Here is a 22,500-nt window from a genome sequence, read left to right as displayed (position 1 = left end):
TGGTCTTCCCCTCTGTGGCCTGGTGGGGCAGAATCTACTGAGGTCATGGTCATCCAAATAGTTACTGTCGTAGCTTAGTCTGAGGTGGAGGCCCAGTTCCCTCGTGTTGACCTTGTGGAACTCCACTTCACTCTCATAGATCACCTGAATGCATGTCCCCACAGCAAAATCTATGTCTATAGATGGGTAGAGTGAAATCACATCCATACTACCCACTACACAACCTGTGAGGTCGTTGGAGTGGTTGCAAGTAGTGATTTTACTGAGGAGATCTTCCGTGCTCACACAGACATGTGGAGACATCTCTATGAGAGGTCGTAATACTTGTGAGAGGAAGTAGGACAGTCTATAGTTGCTGGAGATATTTGCTCCACAAACTGGTCTGGTTGGAGGCCTCATGACATAGTAAATATTATTTTCCAACATGGAGAGTATTCACTTTTTGTAGTACTCTGTGTCCATCACCACTACCGCACTTCCTTTGTCGGCTTCTTTAATGGTGAGGTTTATATCATTTTTTAACTCGATTAGGTCTTTCCATTCATTTACATTAAGGTTGGGTTTAATTTGTTGTTTTTGTAGGATATTAAAAGGAAAACTGGTAATGTGTTCACAAAAAGCATCAAGTGCTTTATTTCTGCCTTTTGTAGGACAGTATTCACTTTTGTTTTTTACTATAGACTCATCTTCACTGGTGTAGTTGTCAAGTGCTTCTGTAAGGCGTAATTTTCGGCAGAAATCCGTAGTGTTATCCTTAATTTCATTCGGGTTCGATCTGCGAGGGGTTGAAGTAAGCTTTAAACCTCTTGCTAGAATTTTAGTTTGTGTAGTACTTAGGATTTTCTTTGATAAGTTGATTATTTTCGGTTGTTCTTGTACATTTTATTCCATTTCAGATCTTTGTTTCTCTGATTTAGGTCTACAAAATGGTTGTAGAATGGTGGATTGTTGTGGAAAGTCTGTATTGTGTTTAGTTTGCTGAGGAGAAAATGGGTGTAAAGTGTGTCTGCGGTGGAGTGGCTGTGTAGTGGGCTAGATTATGGTTGTACTGAGGGTTGTTATATTGTCTATGGTTGATGTGGTTTGGGTTAAATTGATTTCGTTTAATATTGTAATGTGGGTGGAGGGGAAAGTTATGTTGTTTAGTTAGGTTGTGTCTAGTTGAAGGATTGAAGTAACCATGTTGAGGGTTAAGTGTTGGAGGTAAATTCTTCCATTTATTGTGAGATGATGGGGTGGATTGGTAGGTATTGGTTCCCAAAAGTTTTGCTTAGTCTCCAGGTTTCGATGGAGCCTTTGATTTCTATGTAGGATGCCATGAAGATTCCGTCCAGATTTTCTGATTGTTGTTTCTAAGTTATTTGGGGATGTAAGTTTGGTGGAGTTGCCTCCCCTTGTCCGTCTCTGGTTTGTGTTCGATAAGCCTGGGTTCATTTCTGTGTATGTTTTTGCTTTATTTTCCTTCAGCAAGGGCTTATTCGATGCCTATTCTACGATGAACTGTGTTTCGTAGTTAATAAACAAATTGCTTTGTCTTTGCCAGCCTTGTAGCGAGATTGTTTCTTCAGCTTCACAAGTTGTTTGCCACGGTTTAAAGACACTTTCCAAGCGTTGACCATCTCAATGTTTCTTTAATTCGTTGTAGATTTCCTCATCTATGTTCTTCAATTTTTCTTCATTGCTCAGGGCTCTAAGCTTAAGCAGTTCTATTTCTGTCTTCATGTTTTCCAGTGTTAGTTTCTCCCTTAATTGTCTTTGTTGGTCCTGCTTGTTTGGAATACGTTTAATTTGGAGTTTATGAGGCAGAATTATTGGTATAGAATTTAACCAGCGTTCATAAATTTCTGCCTTGTGGTTGTTTTTCTGAACAACTATTTCATGTTCGATACAGTTTACTATCGACAAAAATGTGGAATTGCAATGGGAACCCGAGCTGCTCCAGTGATTGCGAACCTTGTAATGGGTTACCTAGAGCTTAAAATATACGAATCATCACTACAAAAATATGGCACCTCTTTTCCTTGCTGTTTAAAGGAGAACTGGAAGAGGTATTTGGACGATTGCTTTATACTTTGGAAAGAGAGCATGGACAAACTGCTCGATTTCAAAATAATGCTTAACAATATTTATAGCAACATGCAATTCACCATGGAACACAGCAGTAAACAACTCCCTTTTCTTGACATCCTAATTAAAATAGTCAATAATCACATCGAAACAGACATCTTCTATAATCCCACAGATTCGAAACAATACCCATTATTCAACTTTCCCATTTTGGAAGCGGGAAAACCACCTCCTGTGACTTCTTTCATTCACTACATCATCCCCATAAGTGCTGTGAGTAGATCTTGCAGTCGCACATGTATTAACACTTTTATGAAACTCGTAGAGTAAAACATTTCTGATGTGATCTTTAGATGGGACAAACATGGTGGTAAAGGTTTCTGAGAATTATGGCCGGAAGTTAGATAATCTGAAAGAAAATAGTACAAATTAGACACAGTGATATCTTAAAACTATAGGAAGAGGTTGATAAATTCGCTCTGAAGCATTTTTTCTAGAAATCGGACATTACTTTTGCACCAACCTGATACATATATTTGGCACTGTACCAGCAAAGTCACCACATAGTACAGAAGCAACAGTAATTGAAGGAGAGAATTAATTTACAGAGAAGGATGTGCATAGTTCTCTGTAACAGACTGATTCCAAATTTTAGCACAAAACCAGCAATTTCAGGGGAGTGCTAAATGGATTATGTCGACCCCCCCCCCCCCCCCCCAGACTTCAACTGATATTTAATTTATCAGCCCTTATAGAATGAAAGGCAAAGTTGACCCCTGCAAAACTTAAACTAAGAACATAAAGACAGAGACAATGCTTCTCAGCATTGTGTCCGACATGTGAACAATTTTGGTAGCTTGCTGCCTTTTCTCGAACATAATCCAATGAAGTGTTCTCTGAAGGTCTGTTGTGCTTCCAAATGCACCAGGAACATCCAGTGCTGAGCTCCCAACGACCACAATGGAGAAAGATAAAATTGGTGTTTCTCATAATTTCTCCTCTATGTGTGTGTGTGTGTGTGTGTGTGTGCGCCTGTATGTGATGGGTTTTGCACAGTTTCCCCCTCCTGCTGTTGTCTCCATTGAGCAACCTGAAACTGTGAAGAGAGGATGCTGGAGACAGGCATTGAACCCATGACCATTTGGTTTCAAAAGGAACAACCATTTCTGTTAGAATACTTTAATGTTTATTCACACCAATAGTTTCAATTTTTACAAACTTTACATAAAACATATCTTACAAAAAAAAAAAAATCCCCAAAAAACAAAAGCAAAAATAAAACAAGTGAAAATATTTGAATAATAATAATAATGATAATGATAATAATATTAATAATAATAATGATTTCAAATTGTTGGCGGTAAGTTGATTACATCAACCTCTGTACTGGTACTAATTTTATTGACCCCAAAATGAAGAAAAGTAAAGTTGACCTCGGTAGAATTTGAACTCAGAATGTAAAGACATGAAATGCCACTAAGCATTTTGCTCAGCGTGCTGAGGATTCACTCAGTTTTCTGACTTCATAATAACAATAACAATGATAATAATAATAATCTTTTTTACTATAGACCCAAGGTCTGAAATTTGCAGGGAAGGGATTAAGTCGATTACATTGACCCCAGTAATTCACTGGTACTTAATTTATCGACTCTGAAAGGATGAATTGTAAAGTTAACCTAGGTGGAATTTGAACTCAGATCATAGTGATGGTCAAAATAACACTAAGCAGAAGATGGAATGAACAAGCTTTATTCCAAATCACTAAAATTAACCAGATAATATCAAATATATATATACATCTCTCTCTTTATATATATATATATATATATATATATATATATATATATATATATATATATATAGGAGAATATACAAATAATAACAGCAGACGAGGACAGGTAGTGTAAATAACAAAAGTATATATTAGTATGACGCTCGGGAATACGGAAAGTCTTTGACGTTTCGAGCTACGCTCTTCAACAGAAAGAATACGGAGACAAGGAGAAAAACACGGAGAAAAAAAATTGAATAGTGTTCAGTCAACGGTCAATCATAATAATTACGTATGTATATATATACTTATATATATATATATATATATGTATATATACTTATATATATATATATGTATATATATATATATACTTATATATATATATACATACATACATATATATATATATATATATATATATATATAGGAGAATATACAAATAATAACAGCAGACGAGGACAGGTAGTGTAAATAACAAAAGTATATATTAGTATGACGCTCGGGAATACGGAAAGTCTTTGACGTTTCGAGCTACGCTCTTCAACAGAAAGAATACGGAGACAAGGAGAAAAACACGGAGAAAAAAAATTGAATAGTGTTCAGTCAACGGTCAATCATAATAATTACGTATGTATATATATACTTATATATATATATATATATATGTATATATACTTATATATATATATATGTATATATATATATATACTTATATATATATATACATACATACATATATATATATATATATATATATATATATATATATATATATATATATATGTATATATACTTATATATATATATATGTATATATATATACTTATATATATATATACATACATACATATATATATATATATATATATATATATATATATAAACAGGGCACTGTCTTGGGACCATTGCTTTTTATAGTCGTTCTCTCAGATATGCCTTCAAGTGCCCAAATAGCCACTCTTGCAAGCTACGCAGACGATATGAATGTCTCGCAGAAAATATAGAACTCCAGTGATGTTGTACATCTGCAGCAGGAGTTGGACTCAGTTTACAGATGGGCTGAGGATAATAATATGCAGTTTAATGCTGAAAAATTCCAAGCCCTGCGCTACCAACGTCCAAAACTGAATATGAAACTTACAGAGTACATTGGTCCGCAGGGAATTTCAATCCCAGAGCCTAAATCAGTGAGAGACCTGGGTATCGACATGAGTGATGATGCCTCTTTCCAAGTGCACATTACCAGGATGGCGACAAAGTGCAGGCGATTGGCTGGATGGATCCTGAGAACATTCAGAACCAGAGATAAGGAAACTATGATGATCCTCTGGAGGACATTCGTCCTCAGCCACCTGGATTACTGCTCACAGCTGTGGTCACCCACCAGTGTGAAATTAACAGCAGACCTTGAAGCAATCCAGAGAAGATTCACAAAGAAGATTGTCTCTTTGCAACTGCTCAACTACTGGGAAAGGCTGAAACAGCTAAGACTCTAATCCCTGGAGAGAAGGCGGGAGAGGTATGCAGTAATATACATCTGGAAGATCGTGGAAGGAATTGTGCCAAATTTTGGCATTGAAAGCTACACCAATGCCAGAACGGGACGACACTGCATAATGCCAAATATCCCAGCAATGCCATCGCGCTTCAGGACCAGTTACTGCAACAGTTTGGGTTTCAGGGGCCCACAGCTTTTTAATATTCTTCCAAAGAGCCTGAGGAACCTGCACAAAGTAGATGTAGGGGTTCTTAAATCAAAGCTGGACCTCTTCCTGTCGAGAGTCCCAGATGAACCTACCTCATGGCAAGAGGTGCAAATGAGGGTTGCTAAATCAAACTCCATTCTTCACCAAGTGCCACATATTGTAGGAGGCTCCCTGTAATAACAGTGTAGCAACACGGCGGTGCATCAGCATGGCCGCAGCTCTAAGCTGAAACTATAAACAACAAACAACAATATTCTGTTGTGTCTGGGGAGAGTCATTTTCTTATTGTGCCTTAAAATTTAACACTCACCGGTAAAATTTTCACTTATTTCTTATTTTTATTTTCCTAAAATTTTCGTTGCGTCTTGCAACCTTTTCAATAGTCTTGACTCTCTTGAGAAATAAGAGGAAATTTTACCGGTGATTGTGTTAAATTTTAAGGCACAATAAGAAAATGACTCTCCCCAGACACAAAAGAATATGCTTCAACACACGAAATCACATAAAAAATCTTGCAAACCAAACCCAATCCAAAAACGAAATATATATATATACATACATACATACATACATACATACATATATATATATATATATATATATATATATATATATATATAAAAACAAATAGTAAATGAGTATATGCATATATACGTACAGGTATGTGCATACCGACATCCACCTGTATGTATAAGTGCATATCTGGGTACAGGACATTGCAAACAAACGTAGACGAGAACACATGAGCCACATAGAGAACATCTCCTTCATCAGCCACCCACGTTTTAACACCGGCGTTTCGACGAGCTTGGGCAGGACGCATCGCTAAAACGGCTCGTCCCATGGATCGCAGATTAAATTTGTATACGCAAATTAAATCTAGCCATGGAGGAATGTCGTGGCGGACAAAAAACAAGACAGGAAAACAAACAGAAAAGGCTTTACGGCCAGACGAGAAAAATTATGTGTGTAAGAACGCGATGAGGCACGGACCCGAGAGAGAAATATATATATATACATACATACATACATGTATATATATATATATATATATATATATATATATATATATATATATATATATATATATATATATATATACATGATGGGTGTCTTTCAGTTTTTGCCTACCAAATCCGCTTACAAAGATCTGGTTGGTCTAAGGCTACAGTAGAAGACATTTGACCAAAGTGCCATGTATTGGGACTGAACCTGGAACTATGTAGTTGGGAAGCAAACGTCTTACCACTCAGCCATGTGCATGTGTGTATATAAATACGATTGATTGTGTGTGTGTGTGGGGGGAAGAAATATTTGAAAACATTGTGGTGAGAGGAGAGAGAGAGAGAGAGGGAGAGAGAAGGTGGAAGAGATGGAGAAGAGGAGGGGCAATGAGACAGGAAGCAGTTGCCTTGATGAGAAAGGAATCCTGGGGGCAGAAACACGGAAAACAATGGAATTTTCATTACACCGGTTCTAACAATATTTGTGACAACAACAACAACAACAACGTTAATAATAATAATAACAATAATAACAGTCGCTGTACCAAAACCTAATAGTTTCTGATTTCGTTCAAATATACGTGCGAATGTATATGTACACATACAGGTAAGTGTGTGTGTATATACATGTGTGTGTATATGCATGTGTGTGTGTGTGTATATATATATATATATATATATATATATATATATATATACATACGTACACACATACATACATATACATACATACATATATATATATATATATATATATATATATACATACATACATATATATATATATATATACATACACACATACATACATACATATATATATATATATATATATATATATATATACATACGTACACACATACATACATATGCATACATACATACATATATATATATATATATATATATATATATATATACATACACACATACATACATATATATATATATATATATATACATCCACACATACATACATACATATATATATATATATATATATATATATATATATATATATATATATACACACACATACACACACATAAAAATATATAAATTTAATTGGGGTATGGACTTTGTAGTTTGCTTTATAAAGCCTGTCTACAGGTATTGGCTATCAGATAACATTTTACAGGGAATATTGATCGTATCGCTCAACATGCATCTGTAATCCATAAAGTACCAATAAGGTTTATATAAATATAGATATTAACAAAGAGAACGGACAGAGAAGACTTGCCATTTGTCAATATTACTGGATTAATACTGATTCAATCTATTATTTCATATATTATATATAGTAATATTTCAGCAATGATTTTCTGGTAAAAAAATGAAACAATTGTAGCATTATGTAATAAGATGTGTTGCTCAACCCATTCTCTTTGTTAAAGTATTTATATATATATATATGTGCATGAATGTGTGTGTAGATGTATGTGTGTATGTGTATATATATATATATATATATATATATATATATATATATATATATGGACACACACACACACACAAGTATAGGCACAAGAGGTTTGATTGTGAAGTTTGTGGTGAGCAATGAAAAGAGTGAGAGTGGCAAATTATCTCTCCTCTGAACCCCCCCCCCCCCCACTGCTCCACCGTCACTGTCACCCCATTCCCAGCACGACCCCCTCTCCTTATCACAATAACTATTTAGAGTCCTTCGATGGCTCATCTATCGCCTGCTGCATCAGTCGTAGTTGTTCCGAGATCTCAAGAAGCTGTTTGGCCATATTTTTATTCAACTTGCGAGGGGCTGGACCTGCCCCTTGCCTGTTTGAAGCTTGCTTCCCCACTTGTGGTTTTTCCTCAGTGTCTTGAATGATATGTCTGGAAAATGGAGAGAGAGAGAGAGAAAAGCAGAAAATTAATATAGAAAATAAAAAACAATGAATTACGTGCCAAAAACCAAAAAAAAACAAAGAACATAAACCTTTCTACACACACACACACACACACACACACATACACACACAAAGTCATAAATGACAGAAACAGTTTGATGAAATTTTATTTAATAACAAAATTCCAATATCTTGACAAATTATTTTCTAACTTAAAAGCATGTAAATAATTTATATTATTCTATAGAATGAGAAATAAATATACACTCCTTATTGTTTTCTCTTCTCCTATATATTCTATGTGTTTTGTAGAACGATAGATTAAGGAGCTTTTCTAGGAGTTCCACAGGATTACTTGAATGCCATGAAGATTCCGTCCAGATTTTCTGATTGTTGTTTCTAAGTTATTTGGGGATGTAATGTCGGTGGAGTTGCCTCCCCTTGTCCGTCTCTGGTTTGTGTTCGATAAGCCTGGGTTCATTTCTGTGTATGTTTTTGGTTTATTTTCCTTCAGCAAGGGCTTATTCGATGCCTATTCTACGATGAACTGTGTTTCGTAGTTAATAAACAAATTGCTTTGTCTTTGCCAGCCTTGTAGCGAGATTGTTTCTTCAGCTTCACAAGTTGTTTGCCACAGTTTAAAGACACTTTCCAAGCGTTGACCATCTCAATGTTTCTTTAATTCGTTGTAGATTTCCTCATCTATGTCCTTCAATTTTTCTTCATTGCTCAGGGCTCTAAGCTTAAGCAGTTCTATTTCTGTCTTCATGTTTTCCAGTGTTAGTTTCTCCCTTAATTGTTTTTGTTGGTCCTGTTCGTTTGGAATACATTTAATCTGGAGTTATATATTGTGAATTAAATATATGTGTATACACACACACACATATAATATATATATATATCCCAAAACGAAATATATATTTATATATATATATATATATATATATATATATATATATATATATATAGAATAAATACCAGGTTTACAAGAACAAAAAATAAGTGTTGAGGTCAATTTGATTCAACTAAAAATTCTCCAAGGCAGTGCTCCAGCTTGGGTGGAGTCAAATGACTGAAAGAAGAAAAAGAATAAAATATAAAACGTTCTATAATAGTTTTGTGTTGACAGCTGTTCCGGGAGAGCCACCGCTGATGCTGTAACCATGTTCATACACAACAAAGGCCTATGTTGTAGATGGCATTGCAAATATTTGGGCAAGGGTTATTAGGGTCAGTTGATACCTTGCTGTTTCTCTTCCACTGCCACCTGTCTTGGTGACAATGGAAAGGGCCTCGGGCTCTGTCCTGTCTTTCTCTGATCAACCCCTCCCTTTTTACAAAGTAAAGATACTCACTGAAGTTGTGTCTGTCGGGCTATCAGCTGGCTACACACCGTCTGCACCTCCATGTCACAGTCGATAGGGTCCATCCACTCTTGTAATGTAACCTTGTTGTGGGTGGGGCTGCATCCTACAGCTGTTGGGGTTAAGGGTAGGAGAGAAAAAAGAAAAACAAAACGAGAAAAATATTAAGAGAAAAAAGAGGTAACAGGTGTAAAAAGGGTAAAATCAGTAGGGTATCGCTTAAACAAGTAAATAGTATTTTCCTAAACAAGAGATCCCCTTATTTCGGTTAGTGACTTATTCACGAATATACCAACATTAGCGCTGCTGAGGGTAATATTCTCTGGGAACACACAAAAGCATTTTTCACAATTATTTACTTTGACTTGTTATTATCTCATATCTGATTAGCCTGTTATTACGTAACATGCTTCATGATTTTAGTATACATACCTTATTAGTATTTTCCCCTATGTTCTATATACTCTGGGAACGTATTACAGCCCTTTTCGACGCTACTTTATGTGAACTCTTACTATCGGGTAACTAATTTCATGGTATTACATGACTGACTTCACAATTTGGGTATTCATAACTTATTAGGAATTCCTAACAACAAGATCCTGTCTAAGACACTTCAGTGTTCTCTGTAAATGCACAGAAACCGTTTTAAGGGCTACATACTTTGTATTGTTGTTACGGGATTAGCGAAACAATTATGAGAACGGAATCAAGGGATAAACCCTGCTTCCCCAGCTAGTATATACATGTGTACATACATAAAACAGTAAGGTGCGATTTGAGGGAGATTTGGCTGTTATTTCTAGCAGGTCTGGCTACTACGTGAAGGTCTCCCTCATTGGCTCATACATACATATATACATAGATAAGAGAGTAGGGTGTGATTTGAGGGAAATTTGGGTGCTATTTCTAGCAGGTCTAGCTACCATGTAGATGTCACCCGCATTGGCTCATCTATTCTGCCTCATCGTTGTTTTCGATGGACCAGAACCGTTTCATCGATCTCAATTTCAACCCCATCTCCTCCGATCATATTTTGGTGGTTTTCTGCCCCAATCTGGCAGACTTCAGCACAGAAAGACCGCCAATCTACGGAGGTTTTATGGGAGAATCCGAGATTTTCCTCGATTAATCTCTGCGACCGAGCTGTGCTGAGGAAGTGATTCACGAAAAGCAAAATCTTCCAAGGCGGAACATGGGTGTTTTCCAGAAAGGAGTTGTTCAATAAAGATTCAGAATATCCACACTCCCTTCTGGATTGGCGACGTCTTTGTACCATCCTACGGCAACGCCACATGTTCGTTTCCTCACACAAAATACATGGAAAATTCCATGTCGGACAAATGTGGGTAAACGGCAGGACACCGTGTTCCAGGAAAAATGTAATGGAAACGGAAAAACTCCTTCATAAAGAGTGATATTGCAACAGTTGCATAGAACCATGATGTAAGAGCAAAATTAGGCTTTGGTGTCGGTGCGTGCACGTATGAGAGAGAAAGGCCGAGAGATAGAGTGAATGAAGGTGATGATGAATGTCTCTTAAGGTCGATACTCGGATAGAAAAGGTGACATCGTCATGGTCGTTGTATGAAATGTTTACTTATAGATCACTTATGAACGGCTAAAACAAGCGAAACAGCAGGTTCTACACACCTGTTGTATACGTCGGTCTTGTTTTTTTTGCTTTAAAGTAAGTGATTCTTATAGAAGCAAACACGATATTGAATAATTCTCCGTCATACATCTTCTAAAAACTTTAAACATGCTTCCAAAATGGGACTTCGTCTAGGTTTATCTACGTGTGTGTGTGTGTGTGTGTGTGTGTGTGTGTGTGTGTGTGTGTGTGTGTGAACATCCCATCAGCAACACTCATCATCAACATCTTCTTCCCAATATTTGTACCCTTTAAAAAGAAGCAGTTGTTGCTATTTTTCCGAATTTATTTTACATTGTGTGCACCCAGATTGCAACTTTTACTGTACCTTGCACCAGAGAACATTATAGATTATCTGAAAACAAAACATATTGATAATGAAAAAACCGTCTGCTTGCACACATTCAATCATCATCATCATCGTTTAACGTCCGCTTTCCATGCTGGCAGAATTTCTACAGCTGGATGCCCTTCCTAACGCCAACCACTCAGAGAGTGTAGTGGGAGCTTTTACGTGTCACCTGCACGAGGGCCAGTCAGGCGGTACTGGCAATGGCCACGCTCAAAATGGTGTCTTTTATGTGCCACCTGCACAAGAGCCAGTCCAGGGGCACTGGCAACGATCTCGCTCGAAAATCCTACGAAGGCCAGTCAGGCGGTACTGGCAATGGCCACGCTCAAAATAGTACATCTTATGTGCCACCCGCACAAGAGCCAGTCCAGGGGCACTGGCAACGATCTCACTTGGCTTGCCGGGTCTTCTCACGCACAGCACATTTCCAAAGGTCTCGGTTAGTAGTCATCGCCTCGGTGAGGCCCAATGTTCGAAGGTCTTGCCTCACCACCTCAGCCCAGGTCTTCCTGGGCCTACCTCTTCCACGGGTTCCCTCAACTGTTAGGTTGTGGCACTTTTTCACGCAGCTATCCTCATCCATTCTCACCACATGTCCATACCAGCGCACTCGTCTCTCTTGCACACCACAACTGATACTTCTAATGTTCAGCTTTTCTCTCAAAATACTTACACCCTGACGGGTATGCACACTGACATTACACATCCAGCGGAGCATACTGGCTTCATTCCTTGCGAGCTTACGCATGTCCTCAGCAGTCACAGCCCATGTTTTACTGGCATGTAGCATGGCTGTTCAATGAATTTTCAAAATTCTAGTCGTTCTATTGACGGGATTTTGTCAAAAGAAAGTGAGTTAAAAGTAATAAAAATAAAACCCTCTTTCCATCAGGAAAGGAACCTTTGGAGAAAACTCCAAGCTGCCATTATATGGAATTTTTTTTTATTTAGTGTTTAATTTTATTTTTCATTTTCGAATTAACTGTCACGATATCTGCAAGAATGAATTGCATTGATACAAAACTGCTGTTCAGTGGCACCACTTCTGTAGAGATGTTTGTTCAGCAAAACTGGTGCCGGACAAAACTCCAATTGCTGGTCTGGATCAAAGAGTGGAGTTCCATGAAAGTTTGTTCTTCACAAAGAAGAACAATGGACGACAAATGTGTCGCAAAACTTGGGTTGTTGGATGTTATGACACCACAACCAGAAAAGGATTTCTTCAACGTCTACCCGATAGGAGTGCAGAGATGTTGGAGAATGTTATCGGACAAAACGTTCTTGCAGAAAATTTATGACTGACAATTTGGCAAGCTATTGGAATCTGTATATACTCGGTTCCATTCACCAGACGGTAAATCGTTCCCCAAATTTCTTAGATCGGTCATCGGGGCATGTAAAAATCAGCGGAGGTAAAGATTATGGGAGATTGTTTTTATTGGTTTTATTTTGAAATGAAAACATAATATCAAGGTACGATTCAAGAAGATTGGATCCAGGGCGCGCATCCGCGCATGCGAGACGTGACTAGTGGATCCTACGACTACCTAGCGCGCGTGCGCCACGCACAAAACATGTATGAGGGTGTTTGCGTTTTATTTACAATGTGTTTTATTTACTTTGTTAAAAAAAACAAAACAAACAAACCGTCCTGCATGTTTTGTGCATACATGCATTGGCAATAGATTGTTAATGTAGGATCGACTAGTCACGACTCGCGTGCGCGTGCGCGATAGCAGGTGTGTGCGCCAATTAACGGCGGTGAATTGGAATGTGTGGGGAAAAAAAGGGGTAAATTTCAAACATTTCTCTCGTTCAACACCCGACAAAGCATAAACCACAAAATTTACCCTTTATTCTGTCCTTCTATCTCCAGAAAATCGAAAAATACAAGTTATTCGCTGAAAAATTCTTGCAAAAGAAGCCAAAACCATTTCACAGCTGATGTCTTCTGCTGAATCGCAGACATTTTCGAACAAGGTAAGGCAAAGAGATTTCCTTTTAATTGGCTTTCGCTTGTTTCAAAAAAGACAAAACAAAACACTAACATGCTTTTGCTTTTGTTCAGACTTCGTTACTACTAATTTTTATAATTTCAGCAGTCGTTTATTATTGTTTTCAAACGTATTTCTGCCAAATGTCATTTATAAAACATGTTTAAAGAAAAAGGGGGTGGATGCAGTAACGCCCCTCACCTTCGAAAATGTGTTTTTTAGTGAAAGGTTTCTTCGGACACGTGTCTGTTTATTATTACATGTGTGTTTATATAGATGTCTGTAGGTGTATAACGTGTGTATTTGTCTTTCTATAGCTCGAGAGAGAGATAGAGAGAGAAAGTTGTAATGGAATTGAAGGCTTGTAATGGCTGTGGAATATCTCTGGGTCAGTTCGTCGTACTTTATATTGTCTGATATCGTCTTTAAATCACATTTCACCTTCCAACACATATAACCCCTCCTCAATCTCAATATTTCGTCGTTTTTTTGGCTTTCGGACACCTCAGTGTTTGTCCATCCATTGACATGCACAAATCTTGCAGTCCTCCATTTTGTTCTCTTCTGGATCCCTTCTTTGTCTACGCCTTTCAAACACGCGCGAAACAATTTCCAGTGGGTGGGGGGGAGCTGTTGATCCTTGTGTTTTTTTGTATTTGTTTTTTTTCTCTTGCTTTGAATCGGAGGGGAATGGGTGGAGGGGGGGTGTCTGAGAAGATGGGGGTGGGGTGGGACGGGGTGTGTATGGTTTGGGGTTCTAATTCAATCTGTCCTTTCTTCCTCTTCCTTCAGCTACCATCCACTGTTCTTTGTTTCTCTTTTCTTCCTGTTGCACCTTCTCCGGCCCCTTTCTAACTTCTTCCTGACTTCTCTGCTTCTGCAGAGGCCTTTTTTAGCCACATTTAAAGCAACGAGGGGTTCTGCCCTCCACCCCCACCCCCACTCTCAACACTACATCTCCAATGGTCACCGTTTCCACCATATTTTCAGTGGTTCTGCCAATACCCAATATGATCAGGTCCAATGTTTGCTCTTTCCATACAGAATTTTCTGTTTTTGTGGCCTGCAGGACGGCTATTTCTTCTTTACTTCCGAGAAGAACAGCCGCCACAACCCAAGCCACATCTGTTTCTGGTGGGATTCTCTCCACCCTAATCCTGGAAGTCCTTCTTCCAAGATATGTAGGTTACTGTGGTTACAGCATATTCTTTTGCTTTTCCTGCCGTCTTGAACCACAATTGTTCCAAATCTGCTTCCTCTCCCTCAACATTTTCAATTTTCCTTTCTTCCACTGAGTACACCTTATATATTTACCGTTTTCTTATATATTTCTTATATGTTTACCGTTTTCTTACCCATATTTTCCAAGCACAAGACAGTTGACCCCTCCTCACACAATCAGCAAATACACCAACACTATGTAAAAGCGTGAGAGGAAATGGGAAAGAAGAAAGAGAGTGAATGTCTTAATTCTTCTGCTTAAATAGTCGTTGCCGATGAGAGTCTTGCTGCTGTCTTGCGCATGGCAAATGGTTGCAGGTGAGATCTTGCTCCTGCCTTGGGCATGGTAATGACTACCTGCGAGATTTCGTATGAAATGACACTGGCTTCTTGTGCCTCACTCGTGCGAAATTAGAATGACTGGAGCAGGCACAAGGAAAGCAAAGATGGTCACCGATCGCAAACAATAAGATGTGATACGAAATGTGATAAGTCGAGAAAGATAATTGCCTGTAATATAGAAGGGGCAGGCAGCACGAAACTTTTTGACAAAGTTTAATCGCAGAGCATTGGAATTGTTCAGGACATGGGAAAACAATTGTCTGTCAGAGGAAAAAAAAAGGGTTAAATGTAAATAGTTCTGGTGAGTTTTTTGGGGGCCAATGCACAGTGCGGCCTGTCCTGGTGACATAGAGTTTGTTTGTGTTAGGTTGTGGCGACGAAGGTGGAGCTGTAGGTGATGGTGTGGTCAAAGGTGCATGTGTAGGTGGGTGTGTAGATGGTTGCAAAGGATCAAAAGTGGGCATGGCTGGGGTGTCATCGAAGGGTGTGGTCACCTCAAAATGTACCCTTTTAAGTCTGTCGACTGACACGGTCTTGGCCTGACTATTTATGTCGAGACTAAAAGTGCGGGCTGCACAGTGAACTAACTCTATGATCTAGTCTGCCATGGTAGCTAACTGATCGAGCAAACTGGAGCCACTTCCAGCTGCCAATGTGTATATATATATATATGTATATATATATATATATATATATATGTATATATATGTATATATATGTATATATATGTATAATATATATATATATATATACATATATATATATATATATATATTATTTAGTTTAAAAGAGTTCCAACACTGTCTGTTTTTTATGTTTTATTTATATTCCTGCAGAACTAATGTGGGGTATAGAATATGGAGTATACAATATATAATATGATATACAATATATAATATAAAATAAAATAAAATAAAAATGGATGGCACCATGAAAGAAAGTATTGAATGTAGATGAAATATTGAGTGTTCAATATAAAGGATCAAATGTATAAATATATAAATATAAATATATATATATAAAGGCGACTCGAGTTTCAGGGCTATTTCCCTTCGTCATGGCCGGTATGACAGTCTTTAACAGACTGTAATAAGTTGGCTGGTTTTCTGTCTTTTATACCAATTCCTTTGGATGGCAGCAGTAGGTGTCTGGCTATTTTTAGAATTGATGTTAAATCTATTTTTAGACATGATGATATTTTAATTTATTGTTTTGTGTGGGTTGTAGGGATAAGATTTTTAAACCACAGTAGGTGTTTGGCTGTTCTTAGAAATGATGCCAAATCTATTTATAGAAATGATGATATCTGAGAGATTTTTTGTGTTTTGGTTACAGGGATAAGATTTTTAAACCCCAAGTAAGATGGATTTAATCATTGTTTGTTAAGAGTGGGTTTGAATTTCTTAATAAAGTCCTTTTCTTTGCATTTTCTTTCAATTTCATTCCGGTTGTAAAGTTTATGGAATGGAAATATAATAAAAGTTTGATGACCACATGTTGCTAGATGGTTACTCAGTGGTATTTGGCGGACTTCTGGGTTTTTAATCTGTTGTCGATGTACCCGTGAGCGTTCCGATAGTGCATTACCTGTCTGGCCAACGTACAATTCTTCACAATTAGGGCATTTGATGCAGTAGATTAGATTTCTACTTTTGCAGTTCATGTTCGCATTGGTGAATATTTTCCCTGTTTTTGTGTTCATATATGGGCCGGTATGGATTGATCGGCATGTGCCGCATCGGCTATCATTGCATTTGGATACAGTGAATGTTTGATTTTTGTTGCTGAGGTCAAACCTTGCCTTTGTTAATAGTTTTTTCAAGTTTTTAGGTTGTCTCTTACTGAGAGTTATATTTTGATCTGTAATGATATTTCTCATTTCCTTACTTTGTGCAAGGATCGGTAAGTTCGCTTTGGCGATATTAAAGATGTTCTGGTGGCATGGATTTTGTGTCACTATAAATGGAATGATCTTTTCCTGTTTGTCTTTTCTTTGCGGTGTCCTCAGTTGTTGTATGGGTATTTTCGAAGCCCGCTGAATACCATTTTCTATGAGTCGTGATGGGTATTTTTGCTTCACCAGAAATTCTTTCAGTTCCATCAGGCGTTTATTTCTGGTCTCTATATCCTCTACAATAGTACATATTCTCCTGGCTAGGCAGTATGGTATGTTGCGTTTTGTATGGGGTGGATGGCACGATTTAAAGTTCAAGTATTGGTGTGTGTCTGTGTGTTTGTAATATATATCTGTGGTAATGGCGGTGTTCTTTTTAATTACCATTATATCTAGAAATGGTAATTTGCTACTGTTCATCTCCTTTGTGAATTGGATGGATGGGTGTAGGTTGTTCAGGAGGGTGTTAAATTCCTCCACAATGCTTTGAGGTTTGGTCCAGATTATGAAGCAATCGTCCAGGTATCTCTTCCATGCTTTTTCTATAAGCTTCCTAAATTCGGTGTTATATCTCTCCTCTATTTCCTGGTAGAGTTTTTGTTCCAAGTAACCCATCACCGAATTCGCATAAACGGGGGCAAACCTCGTCCCCATAGCCGTGCCTTTAATTTGGATATAGTTCTTACCATTGAAGAAGAACGTATTATTTTCCAGGATAAGTCTCACTGATTCTAGTATAAATGTATATATATATATAAGGAAAGATTTGCCAACGTTCTGCGCCGTGAGGACCAAAGACTCGAGGTATTTCGTGTTGCAAGACAGTGTAGGAGAGAGAATAGTGATGTTGTAGGAGAGAAATGTGTTCGCATGGATGATGGTACGCTTGCATTAAATGAGGATGCAAAGAAAGAGGTCTGGAGATGCCACTACGATAGATTGCTTAATAAAGAGAATGAATGGGAGAAAGAGAGCCTGCCTTATGTCGACCCAATAGAGGGACCAGCTATCCGAGTTGATAGTACCAGGGTAGATAAAGCAATTAAGAGTATGAAGACCGGGAAAGCCCCCGGCCCATCAGGAATCACTGCAGAGATGCTCAAAATATCTGGCAGTGTTGGCTATAGCCTAGTCACCCGTATTACGAACCAGGTGATACACGAAGGAGTCATACCCTATGACTGGTGTAGCAGCATCATAGTCAACTGCTACAAAGGTAAAGGGGACGCTTTAGATACAAATAATTACAGAGGCATCAAGCTGTTAGATCAGGTTATGAAAGTTACAGAGAGGGTCATAGCCCAACTAATTAGGGAGCGAATCAATTTAGATGAGATGCAGTTTGGGTTCGTGCCAGGTAAAAGCACTACTGATGCCTTATTTCTAGTGAGACAGTTGCAAGAGAAATACCTAGCCAAGGATAAACCTCTGTACCTGGCTTTCGTTGACATGGAGAAAGCCTTTGACAGGGTCCCCCGATCCCTTATCTGGTGGTCAATGAGGAAACTTGGGATAGAAGAATGGCTAGTGAGAGCTGTGCGAGCCATGTACAGAGATGCGGCCAGTAAGGTGAGGGTTGGAAATGAGTACAGCAATGAATTCCGGGTAGAGGTAGGGGTCCACCAAGGTTCCGTCCTCAGCCCCCTATTATTTACCATAGTCCTCCAGGCAATCACAGAGGAGTTCAAGACAGGTTGCCCCTGGGAGCTCCTCTATGCTGATGACCTTGCCCTAATTGCGGAGTCACTATCAGAACTAGAGGAGAAGTTTTAGGTGTGGAAGCAAGGTCTAGAATTGAAGGGCCTTAGAGTCAACCTAGCTAAAACCAAAATCCTAATAAGTAGGAAGGTAGATAAAACACAAACCCCTTCAGGTAGATGGCCCTGCTCAGTATGTAGAAAAGGAGTAGGTAGTAACTCTATAAGATGTACCCGGTGCAAGCTATGGACACATAAGAGGTGCAGCAACATCAAAGGCAGGTTAACTAGCAAGTTAGTTTTTGTTTGTGGCAGATGTTCAGGTGCAATAAAGACTGCAAACAAACAGGAAACAACTTCTATCTCATTCCAGGGTGAAAAACTAGAGGTAGTCGATAGCTTCCGCTATCTGGGCGACCAAGTTAGTAGTGGGGGTGGGTGCGCTGAAAGTGTAGCTGCTAGAATAAGAATAGCCTGGGCAAAGTTTAGAGAGCTCTTACCCCTGCTGGCGACAAAGGGACTCTCACTCAGAGTAAAAGGCAGACTGTATGACGCATGCGTACGAACAACCATGCTACATGGCAGTGAAACATGGGCTGTAACTGCTGAGGACATACGTAAGCTCGCAAGGAATGAAGCCAGTATGCTCCGTTGGATGTGTAATGTCAATGTGAATACCCGTCAGAGTGTAAGTATCTTGAGAGAAAAGCTGAACATTAGAAGCATCAGTTGTGGCGTGCAAGAGAGACGATTGCGCTGGTATGGACATGTGGTGAGAATGGAGGAGGATAGCTGCGTGAAAAAGTGCCACACCCTAACAGTTGAGGGAACCCGTGGAAGAGGTAGGCCCAGGAAGACCTGGGCTGAGGTGGTGAGGCAAGACCTTCGTACATTGGGCCTCACCGAGGCGATGACTACGGACCGAGACCTTTGGAAATGGGCTGTGCGTGAGAAGACCCGGCAAGCCAAGTAAGATCGTTGCCAGTGCCCCTGGACTGGTTCTTGTGCGGGTGGAACATGAGATGCACCATTTTGAGCGTGGCCGTTGCCAGTACCGCCTGACTGGCTCCTGTAGGATTTTCGAGCGAGATCGTTGCCAGTGCCCCTGGACTGGCTTGTGCGGGTGGCACATAAAAAACACCATTTCGAGCGTGGCCGTTTTCGTGCGGGTGACACGTAAAAGCACCCACTACACTCTCTGAGTGGTTGGCGTTAGGAAGGGCATCCAGCTGTAGAAACTCTGCCAAATCAGACTGGAGCCTGGTGTTGCCATCCGGTTTCACCAGTCCTCAGTCAAATCGTCCAACCCATGCTAGCATGGAAAGCGGACGTTAAACGATGATGATGATGTATATATATATATATATATGTATATATATGTATATATATGTATATATATGTATAATATATATATATATATATATATATATATATATATATATATATATATATATATATATATATATATATATATATATGTATATATATATATATATATATATATATGTATATATATATATATATATATATATATGTATATATATATATATATATGTATATATATATATGTATATATATATATATATATGTATGTATATATATATATATATATGTATATATATATGTATATATATATGTATATATATATATATATATATATGTATGTATATATATATATATATATGTATTTATTTATTTATTTATTTATGTGTTTCAGCCAAGTGGCTGCGGTCATGCTGGTGCACCACCGTGATTTTCACGTTCCTTGCATGGCTCTTCTCCCCCACCTGACATGGTCCAATCAAGAGTTTTGATGGCACATCTGGTGTATAAGAGAATTTGACACAGCTGCCCTAAACTGTGTCTCATTACGAGCCATTGGTTCGTCTGGTATCGTGGAGAGGAAAGCGTCAAGTTTTGTCTTGAAGACCTCCGCATCCATGTCTTGCATGTCTCTCAAATGTTTTGGCAGGGCATTGAAGAGCTGAGGTCCTCTGAAACCGAGGCTGCTGCAGTATCTCGTTCTTATGTGAGATGCAGTGGACGGTACCTTTGGCACCATGCAGTGGCGACCCGTGCGGGCATTTCTGTAGTACTTGATACCAAAGTTTGGCACCAGTCCTTCCAGTATTTTCCATATGTATATTATTACATATCTCTCCCGCCTGCGCTCCAGGGAGTAGAGACCTAGTGCCTTCAGTCGCTCCCTGTAGTTCATCTGTTGGACTGTGGCGATCTTTTTTGTATAGTGCCGCTGAATTGCCTCGAGTTCTGCTGTCCGCTTAACACTGTGTGGTGACCACAACTGAGAGCAATAGTCTAGGCGGCTCAGAACAAATGTCTTCCATAGAATCAACATGACTTTTTGATCCCTTGTACGGAAAGTCCTCAGTATCTACCCCGCCAGTTGTCTGCACCTTGCTGTCAACTTGACAATGTGCATGTGAAATGATGCATCACTACACATGTTGATGCCCAGATCTCTCACTGTTTGTGGTTCTGGGATTGCAGTACCTCCAGGCCCTGTGTATGCCAGTTGGGAGGTACTTGTGGTCTTGTAGCGCAGTACTTGAAATTTTTTTGCATTGAACTGCATATTATTTTGCTCTGCCCACTCATATATTGCATTTAGGTCATTCTGCAGGCTTACAATATCATCAGGATTCTTTATTGCCTGAGATATCTTTGTGTCATCAGCATAGCTAGTGACAGTGGCTCTCCGAGTGACCGTGGGCATGTCCAGAAGGGCCACTATGAACAGTAGTGGCCCCAGAACAGTTCCCTGTGGAACACCGCTCAATATTTCTGTTTCCCTAGATAGTTCTCCATTGGCTGCAACTGTCTGACTTCTACCATTCAGGAAGTCATGCAGCCACTCTCCTAATTTACCAGCTATGCCAAGGTTTCGCAGCTTGTGACATATCAAGCCATGATCAACTTTGTCAAAGGCTTTTGCAAAGTCGAGATATATCACATCAACATTTGAATGGTCAAGTAGCTGCTTCAGGACCCAGTCATAATGCTGCAAGAGCTGCGTGAGGCAGCTTTTACCTGGACGGAAACCATGCTGGGTCTCATTCAGCAAGTCATTTTCTTCTAGGAACGCAATCAATCTCCTTCTGACAATTCGTTCCATGACTTTGCTAATATGTGAAGTCAGAGAGATGGGCCTGTAGTTTCCAGCCTCTGCTCTGCTTCCACCTTTATGGATAGGACATATGGTGCCTTCCTTCAGCTTTTTGGGAAGTTTACCATTTGCAAGGAAACTCTGGAAGAGTATCCGGAGTGGTCCTGCTAATTCTTGTTTACACGACTTTAAGAGGACAGCTGGGAAACCATCGGGGCCAGGTGCCGAATTTGAGCTCGTTTCATTTATGGCAGCTATCACATCTTCCTCTTCAATGTCGATGTAGGTAATGGATGCAGTCCCCTTCTGCTGAGTGCTATTGTCAAAGAAATCAGCTGGGTTCTTTATCTGCATGTGACTCAGAGGAGAGGTGAAGACACTCTTGAATTGTGTACTGAGCACTTCACTTATCCATGTGGGATCTGCAGTCAGT

At 38.9% G+C, this 22,500-nt stretch overlaps 2 protein-coding genes across 8 annotated transcripts in view; one reads left to right on the top strand and one right to left on the bottom strand.

Moving 5' to 3' along the window:
* LOC106879202 (huntingtin-interacting protein 1) overlaps positions 1–22,500 on the top strand; it is a 278,609-nt gene that overhangs the window by 56,092 nt on the left and 200,017 nt on the right. For 6 of the 7 annotated variants that reach the window (XM_089346005.1, XM_089346008.1, XM_089345997.1 and 3 more), the window contains one exon: positions 13,669–13,772. In XM_089346005.1, the coding sequence (XP_089202131.1) occupies positions 13,737–13,772 (36 nt within the window). In that variant the 5' untranslated portion in view covers positions 13,669–13,736. Of the gene's footprint in view, positions 1–13,508; positions 13,584–13,668; positions 13,773–22,500 lie in introns of those variants that run through there. The other variant, XM_089345995.1, reaches the window with a different exon arrangement.
* Positions 7,575–22,500, bottom strand: part of LOC106877967 (rasGAP-activating-like protein 1) — a 68,841-nt gene continuing 53,915 nt past the window's right edge. Inside the window, exons 19-20 of the mRNA XM_089346009.1 lie at positions 9,778–9,898; positions 7,575–8,408 (exon numbers count right to left, since the gene is read on the bottom strand). Coding sequence (XP_089202135.1) covers positions 8,228–8,408; positions 9,778–9,898 — 302 coding nt within the window. The 3' untranslated portion in view covers positions 7,575–8,227. The remainder of the gene's footprint in view (positions 8,409–9,777; positions 9,899–22,500) is intronic.

The sequence above is a fragment of the Octopus bimaculoides genome, chromosome 30 (genome assembly GCF_046866305.1).
Source record: "Octopus bimaculoides isolate indiv1 chromosome 30, ASM4686630v1, whole genome shotgun sequence".
Taxonomy (NCBI): domain Eukaryota; kingdom Metazoa; phylum Mollusca; class Cephalopoda; order Octopoda; family Octopodidae; genus Octopus; species Octopus bimaculoides.
Note: the sequence above shows the minus strand (reverse complement) of the source record. Positions and strands in the feature narration are given on the sequence as shown.